Source organism: Hyaena hyaena, unplaced genomic scaffold (genome assembly GCF_003009895.1).
Source record: "Hyaena hyaena isolate Hyena2069 unplaced genomic scaffold, ASM300989v1 scaffold_289, whole genome shotgun sequence".
Lineage (NCBI taxonomy): Eukaryota > Metazoa > Chordata > Mammalia > Carnivora > Hyaenidae > Hyaena > Hyaena hyaena.
This window is the reverse complement of record NW_024080920.1, coordinates 754,109-763,167: the sequence shown is the minus strand read 5'-3', so window position 1 is coordinate 763,167 and position 9,059 is coordinate 754,109. Positions and strand designations below refer to the sequence as shown.

At 42.3% G+C, this 9,059-nt stretch overlaps 1 protein-coding gene across 1 annotated transcript in view; it reads right to left on the bottom strand.

Moving 5' to 3' along the window:
• Window positions 1-5,032: 5,032 nt before the first annotated feature.
• The window catches only part of DCAF12 (DDB1 and CUL4 associated factor 12), a 50,034-nt gene continuing 46,007 nt past the window's right edge, over window positions 5,033-9,059 (bottom strand). Inside the window, exon 8 of the mRNA XM_039247080.1 lies at window positions 5,033-5,596. Coding sequence (XP_039103011.1) covers window positions 5,478-5,596 — 119 coding nt within the window. The 3' untranslated portion in view covers window positions 5,033-5,477. The remainder of the gene's footprint in view (window positions 5,597-9,059) is intronic.

The following is a 9,059-nucleotide window of genomic DNA, read 5'->3' as shown; positions in this document are numbered from 1 at the left end:
AACTTTATTCATGCCGGCACCGCTCAGTTGGGTTCGTACCCAAAAGAACTGATCGGCCCACATCATATGGCATAGTTTTTTTTATACATTTTCTATTTCTTTGTCTCCCATATATGGTAACACACATAAACATGCAGTCTGATTAAGTTGTTTCAGTTTACAAGAACATGGGGGATGTAGGCAGCTGGACCCATATCTAGGTAACCCTGAAGTCTTCTCTCCTCTCTTCTTCATTTTTTTCTTTCTCCATAGGGAGGGGTTCCTACCACATGGGTGGCTCAGCCAGTTGAGCATCCAACTTTGGTTCAGGCCATGATTTCACAGTTTGTGGGTTTGAACTTCACATCATCTGTCTCCCTCTGTCTCTGCCCCTCCCTGGCTCATGTTCTCTCTCAAAAATAAACAAACATTAAAATAATAGTAACAACAACAGTAATAATAATAATTAGTTAGGGTGGTGTTGTGGGGGATGACTGAAGTGATAATGTTATGGACATTTCCACTCTCTTCATCCCCAATCTGGAGATTTCAAGCTTCCCTGACAAATTTACCCCCTTTATGCAACCTACTTCCAGATTTCCTTAGACAAGGCATAATAGCTCAAATGGTGCTCACTCCCCTACGTCCCCTTACCAAAATTTAGTCAAGCACTTTAGGTGGCAAGGAACCAATTCCACTAAAATTACCTCCATTCATTGATTCAAAAAGCATTTATTGAGTTCACTACACATTATCCTCTGGAGCTTACAGCCTAGTAAGGAAAACATAGTGTGCTGGAGCTGTGGGCTCATAAGAGCCGGCTGCTAGATTTTCAGGAATTTTGCAAGTTGTCAAAAATTAAATTACATAAATTAAAAATTAAATAAGTTATACTAAAAATAAAGGAAGAAAATACTCAAATTCATGTGGTGCCTGGGTGGCTCAGTTTGTTCAGCGTCTGACTCTTGATTTCAGCTCGGGTCATGATCGCAGGGTTGTGGAATTGAGCCCCATGTTGGTTTCTGTGCTGAGCGTGGAGCCTGCTTAAGGTTCTCTTTCTCTCCCTCTATCCTCTCCTTGCTCATGTTCTAAAATTTAAAAAAATTGTGGGGCTCCTGTTTGGCTCAGTCGGTTAAGCGTTCCGCTTTGGCTCAGGTCATGACCTCACAGTTTGTTGGTTTGGGCCCTGCATCCGGCTCTGTGCTGACAGCTAGCCCAGAGCCTGGAGCCTGTTTCAGATTCTGTCTCCCTCTCTCTCTGACCCTCCCCTGCTCACGCTGTCTCTCTCTCAGAAATAAATAAATAAATAAATAAATAAATAAATAAATAAATAAAATTGTTTTGAAAAAATACTCAAATTTTTTTCCTTCTAGAAGTTTCACTATTATACATGCTCTTGTATAGGTGCAGTAGAAAACTATACTGTGCATTTCTTCCTTACTTGTGTTCAGTAACATCATGTTGATAGTTTAAAATAGGTGATGTTGGGATTATTTACACTACAGGAATCAGCAAATGCTACAAATCAGTACTTGTTTTGTTCACTGGACTCAAGAAAGAGACAAAATACGTTAATCATGCAAATTAAACTTAAAATTGTGTCATGTTTATACCTGTTACACTGTGAATACAGAAATATTAAATCTTTTTTTCCAGTATACAAAAGCTATTATTCAATTTGGCAAGGAAGTTGGTCACTTCATTAATAAATGAGTGAAGTTCCTAAACTTTTGCTTTACTTCCCTGTGTCATAAGAAATGTATATATTTGGTCCCTGGTTCCCAGCACAGTTCTAAAACCTTTGTAGTTTCTCAAGTGATCAGAATGTCTTTTGTTATTCAAAAGAAGCCTTTTCTTTTTCAACTGAGTTTATGCTAATGTGAGTTGGGGGGAGGGGGTGGTTTCTACATAGCCTCAGGATGGGGCTGGTTACCAGAAAGACCTAGTGGATTAGAAGGTTGGAACTTTTCACCCACTGACCAAAGGATAAAGGGAAGATTTGATGAGCTCCATCTGCTAGGAAAGTAGTGCATTCCAGTTTCACTCTTGTATTCAAGGACCCTTCTGGACCTCGCCTTGTATACCTCTTCATCTGGCTGTTGACCTGTATCCTTTATAATATCCTTGATAGTATTTTAATTTTTTTAATTTTTAAATTTAATTATGTATTTTGAGAGAGAAAGTGAGTGAGTAGGTTAGGGGCAGAGAGAGAGGAAGAGAATCCCGCGCAGGCTTCACACTGTAAGTGCAGAGCCTGATGTGGGGCTTAATTTCACGAACTGTGAAATCATGACCTGAGCCTGAAATCAAGAGTTGGGTGCTTAACTGACCTAGCCACCCAGGTGCCCCTATCCTTTATAATAAACTAGTAAATGTAAGTAAATATTTCCCTGAGCTTTGTGAGCTGTACTAACAGTTCACTGAACCCAAAGAGGAGGTTGTGGGAACCTCTGGTTTACAACAGGTGAGTCAAAAGCAAGAGTGACAACCTGGACTTGCAGCTGGCATCTGAAGTAGGGACAATCTTGCAGGACTGACACAAGTAGATAGTGTCAAAATTGAGTTAAATTGTAGAATACCCAGTCTGGGTACACCTGAAACTTAAGGAATTGCTTGATGGTGTTGGAAAATACCCCACATATAAGTGAAAATATCAACCACATTTATGTTGGAGCTACATTTATTTGTTGCAAGATAGATTGGCTATGGTTACAAGAATCTGGCAAACACCAACAAAAGCATTCAGTGAATATATGGAATTTACAATAAAAAGTATGTTTTGTTATTATTTGCAAATTGTGTCTTATCAACTTTATATCAGTAAAGTTTATAAATAAAATTGTGCATATATATATTCGTTCATACATTTTAGAGAGCTAGTTGTTGAACATTTTACTATCACAACCATTGGGAGAAACAAACAGCAAACAAATAAATGTGAGGTGTTAAGGACTAGGGAAAATCATAAGTAGTCTGGGGTCAGAGTGTAAGAGGAAAATAGGCTATTTTGCACGGGCAATCTGAGAAAGTCTCTATAAGATAACCATTGAGCAGAAAACTGAATGGACTGAATGAGTGAGTCAGGTGCAGAGCATCTTAAGTGGAGGAACCAGCAAGGACAAGGCTGTGTGGTAGGAATGTGCTTGTCCGTTCAGAGGAACATCAAAGAGTCTGGCTTAGCTAGGGCCTAGTAAGCCAGTGAAGAGTAGATTGAGATCCAAAAGGTGGAGAGGACCTTGTAGACCAAATAAATAGTAGAGACTTTGAGGTCCATTTTACTCTAAGAAACAGTAAGCATTGGAGAGTTTTACACAGGTGTATCATCACCATTTACATTTTTTTAAAAAACAATTCTTTTAACATTTATTTATTTTTGAGAGACTGAGATAGACAGAGCGTGAGCAGGGGAGGGGCAGAGAGAGAAGGAAACACAGAATTCCAAGCAGGCTCTAGGTTCTGAGCTGTCAGCACAGAGCTGGACGTGGGGCTGGAACCCACAAATTGTGGGATCACGACCTGAGCCGAAGTCAGACACTTCACCGACTGAGCCACGCAGGCACCCCGACCATTTACATTTTTAAAAGATCACTCAGGCAGCTGTTTGAATAGACTGTAGGGGGAGAGCATGGGAATGTGAGGAAGCTGGAGACCAGTCTGGTGAGAGATGATGTGGCTTGGAAGATGGATACAGCAGTGGAGTTGATGAGAAGCAGGTAGGTTTTATTTTATTGTATTTTGTTGTCAAATATATATATGATACAACTATGTATATATACACACAGTTTTTTGAAGCAGTTAGATTTTAGATATGTTTTGAAATCTACCTGACAGGAAATGCTGATGTCAGATGTGAGAGCAAAAGATGAGTCAATGATGACTTCAGGGTTTTCGGCCTGAGCAACTAGGAAGACTGAGACACCGTTGACTTCAAAGAAATCAGAGGGTCGCCTGGGTGGCTCAGTCTGTAAACCGTCTATCTTTGGCTCAAGTCATGATCTCCAGGTTTGTGAGTTAGAGCCCGGCGTGGAGCTTTGGATTCTGTGTCTCCCTCTCTCTCTGCCCCTCCCCCACCCTTACTCTGTCTCTTCCTTTGTCTCTCTCTCTTATCTCTCTCTCAAAAATTAATAAACATTAAAAAGAAATCAGAAAGTAGGGGCGCCTGGGTGGCTTAGTCGGTAAAGCGTCCGACTTTCGCTTAGGTCGTGATCTCGCGGTTCGTGGGTTCGAGCCCCGCGTCGGGCTCTGTGCTGACCGCCAGCTCAGAGCCTGGAGCCTGTTTCAGTCTGTGACTCCCTCTCTCTCTCTGACCCTCCCCTGCTCACGCTGTCTCTCTCTCTCCTAGAAATAAATAAAAAATTAAAAAAAAAAAAAAGAAAAGAAATCAGAAAGTGGTTGGGGGAAGGCAGGTTGGGAGCCATGATGGAAATTTACTGGTTAGAGGGTTGAATGAACTTTCTGGGGTCAAGGAAATGTTCTGTGTCTTATATTGAAAGGTGGTTGCCTGGTGTATACACTGTTAAAATGCAATGAACTGAATATTTAATAGGTCTGCATTTTATTTTACATAAGTTACACCTAAACACACACACACCGCACTGGGAAATGGCCATTTATTGATATGAGGAAGCCTTTATTTTTTTTTTAATTTTTTATTTTTTATTTTTTTAAAATGTTTTATTTATTTCTAGGAGAGAGAGAGAGAGAGAGAGAGTGAGCAGGGGAGGGTCAGAGAGAGAGGGAGTCACAGACTGAAACAGGCTCCAGGCTCTGAGCTGGCAGTCAGCACAGAGCCCGACGCGGGGCTTGAACCCACAAACCACGAGATCATGACCCAAGCGAAAGTCAGACGCTTAACCGACTAAGCCACCCAGGCACCCCGAGGAAGCCTTTAAAAAAGTGTTACTTTATTTTATTTTTATTATTTTTTAAATGTTTATTTATTTTGACAGAGAGAGAGAGGACAAGGAGGGGAGAGGGGGTCAAGGAGACAGAATCCCAAGTGGGGCTCCACACTGTCATCATAGAGCCTGACATGGGGCTCGATCCCACAAACCATGAGATCATGACCTGAGCCAAAATAACAGGTCTGCAGGGACTCTGCTTTTCGGAAGGTGGAGTGTATGCTGGGGCCTAAACACTCTCACGGCCCTCTCCCTCCTCCTAGTCTCCACTGGCCATACATAATCAGAAGCCAGGGACAAGGAAAACATATTCATCATCATTTAAGTTACTGGGATTTCAAACAATGCTGTTTATGCCCTCCTAACTTGGCCTTGAGGTGTGCGACACAGCAAAATCGCCAGGAACATAAGATACAACAAGAAAGCTGAAAGTTGGGGCACTGAACTGTCATACACTGATGGAAACAGAAGATTGGAGAGGTGGATGTATGCTTCCAGGGGCTGACTCCACACAGACCTGGTGGAGATTCGGACAACAGGTCCAGTCCTGACCTTGAGGAACGGGAGTCTAGTTTTACAGGTGGTGAGTCCTGACCATTAGGTGACTGCTCCTGTGCAGTGGTGATGGGCAGGGAAGAATTCTCTAAGAGCACAACATCCTGGAGAACCAGGAGTGACGCTGACTATAGGAGAGGCTGGAGTCTCTGTCCTGGGACCTGTGAAGAGATAGGTTGGTGGAACCTCAGGGAAGCCTGGGGGACCCTCTCCTCCCTCAGAGTAAACTTACTTCTCCAGGGATTTCCTGACTTGATGGTTCCCTTTAGTTGTATCTTGTCTCCTCCTCCTCCACCCCTCCAACTCCCTTCCCTGAAGCCAAAGGAGTCTGGGGTGGAGTCATGACTCTCAGAAGCAAGTTAAACCAGTTCCTGTAGGCCTGAACTTGCCCTGCTGAGGAATAGCCCCTGCAGAAAACTACTGTCCCCAAATGGAGCCACAGCTAGCTATGGAAGGTGCAGAGCCCTGGGACTGGGCAAGAACGCAGGGAAGACACAAATCAGCACCTGACTCCAAACACATGGTGGACCCAACCTGGACCTGTAGCTGCTAAGGCCTTGCTAGTGGGGGAAAGGCCCTGATGGTCACCCCCTAACCCTGATCAGCTGGGCCAGAAGTTGGAGTAGGGGAAGTATGAGTACCAATGCCTCTTTCCCTGAGGCCTTCCTCCAATTCTACCAGCTCAGCTCCTAGCAGAATTCTTAGTGTTATCTGAGAAGCTGCCTCTGTGTCTCACAGGGCCGATTTCAGCTCTCTCCAGGGTGGTTTAGGTCTCCAGTGTCTTTGGGGAAGTGTCACACATGGATTCTTACTCCCATGTGGGCAGTATAGCTAAGTCTCTCATCTGTCTGTGGTTAAAAGGGGAGGTTGCAACCAGGAGGGATAAAGAGGCTCGTGGTTCCTGCTTAGGTAAAAAACTGACTGGATGCTTGAGGACTTGCAGCTTTTTGTCTAAGTAAACACCAGCGAGTGTTACTCAGGCTCCTGGCTGCCCTGTGGTCAAGGTTATTTGGACTGAGCTTCTGGAAGGGAGATCTGCCATGTTCCTGGGACTGTGAAATCTCAACAGATGGCTCAGGCTGTTCGGAGCCCTGAGAACGCTTTATAGCTGTGCTCTATTTCAAAGAACCTTCACATCCCTTATCACTGAAGTTCACAATCAGCCCAGAGAGATTCAAACAGCTTACAGCCAAAGAGCTGGTTAATCATTAGAGAAAGGATTTAACTAAGAACTTCAATCTCAGATCCAGCATTCTTTCTCCAAGCTGCCTCCTGACTAACTTTAAACCACATGGCATGCACAGTACACACATACTTTTGAGAAGTTGTGTGTGTATATTTTTGTAAATTGTATCTGTTCATAAATGTAAAGGGGAGCTTGGTTCAAGGATTGCTACTCTGAAAAGTTCATTATAACAACAACAAAACCCCCCAAAACAAACAGAAACAAAACAAAAAACCCTTCCCCAAAAGACTGACATTACAGCTCTGCTTGCCCCCTAAAGCATGTATTGTGTGTATCTTTGCTCACACTCCATGTTGAGTTTATGCAGAAGTGATACCTCTAGAGTTTGGGAACTAAGTTCTTGCTCCCCCTACTGGGTGTATGCTGGATTCACGGGCCCAAAGGAATTCACCCAGTCTCCCCATAAGTTTCTGTGTCTCTTAGGACAATCCTGTATTTGTCTGTGCTTGGAAAGATCCCAGAAAGCCAGGCTTCCTATGGAGAGGTGTGATCATGGAAGAATTTTGAGAAGACTATTTTGACAGGAGTTTGTTGTAATTTCTTATTTGACTGAGAACAGTTTTGAAAAGGAAAACTGCCCTTTGATTTGAAAGGATGAATGAGCTAGCTGGCCTAACAGAAACTTCATACCAAAGGAAAGGGAAATGAATGTTTTAGTTAGTTTTTTCTTTTTTAATATTTGTTTATTTATTTTAAGAGAAATCCATTCCACTCTCCACATATACCATTATAGTTTTGCCCAGCAAATGTTGCTGAATTATAAACTAAATTAATCACAGTCTCCTTGAATTTATTGACCCTATTTTGAAGGTTTGAATAATGTTAAGTAATAATTTATTTTTTAAGTGCTTCTTTATTTTGAGAGAGATAAAGAGTGCAAGCAGGGGAGGGGCAGAGAAAGAGGGAGACAGAATCCCAAGGAGGCTCCACACTGCCAGAGGAGAGCCTGACATGGGGCTCAAACCCACGAACTGTGAGATCATGACCTGAACTGAAATCAAGAGTAGGACACTTAATTGAATGAGCCACCCAGGCACCCCATAGTTGTTTGTTTGTTTGTTTTAAGTAAGCCCTACAACAAACCTAGAGCTTGGACTCAAGACTGGAGATCAAGAGTCGCATTCTCTGCAAACTGAGCCAGCCAGGTGCCCCTGTTTTAGTCTTTTTGAGCAAAGGAGCATCAATATTCTCTGTCCACTATCCTTTATTATAAGTGCTTATTCACAATCAGCACATGTTGAAAAAAAAACTGGTGGGGGGCATTTTAAGGACTTGATAAGAAGATACAAGGTGTCACTGAAACTCTGCTGCCAAGAGACCCACTATTGACATTATACTGACAACATTTTAGGTTTTTCCTATACCTCAATATAGACATGAATTTTATAACAGATCCTGCTTTAGAAGGTGGTTTGTAACTACTTTGTTATTTAATAATATTATCTGAGCAATCATTCTATGTCAGAACACATAGGGGTGTCTGGGTGGCTCAGTGGGTTAAGCATTTGACTCTTGATCTCCCAGCTCAGGTCATGAAATCATGGTGCATGAGTTTGAGCCCTGCATCAGGCTCTATACTGACAGCACAGAGCCTGCTTTGGATTCTGTCCCTCCTCTCTAAACCTCCCCAGCTTGTGTGCACGCTCTCTCTCTCAAAACATAAATTATTAAACTTAAAAAAAAAAGAACATATATATTTACTTGTACATATCATTAAAAATTTTTTATTATGGAAAATTTCTAACACTACAAAATTAGAGACACTAGTATAATGACCCCCCATATATTCATCTACCAGCTTCAACAATTATCAACATAATGCTGTAAAAAAATGTAACCTTCTGAATTACTATTATTTTTTTAAATGCCGTTCACTCCCATAACCTTTATACTGTAGTTTCTCACATATAGCAAATGGGAACAGATGTGAGAATGCACAAGACATAGTCAGACCTACTGATAGTAGGGAAGAGTGATAGATAATAGCCAGTCACCCAATAACCTGACATACTTAAATGTTTGTTTTTGAGAGAGAGAGAGAGGGTGCACTCGAGCACAAGCAGGGGAAACGCAGAGAAAGAGGGGGATAGAGGATCCAAAGCAGGCTCTGCACTGACAGCAGAGAGCCTGACAACAGGCCTCCAACTCACGAACTGTGAGATCACAATCTGAGCCGAAGTCGGACGCTTAACCGACAGCCACCCAGGCACCCTTAAGCTTCTGAATTATTTAAAACAAATTCTTCTTCTTCCTTTTTAAAGATTTATTTTACTTTTAGAAAAGGAGAGAGCACAAGCATGGGAGAGGCAAAGAGAGAGAATCCCAAGCAGGCTCCAAACTGTCAGTGTGGACCCCGATGTAGGGCTCAAACCCACAAA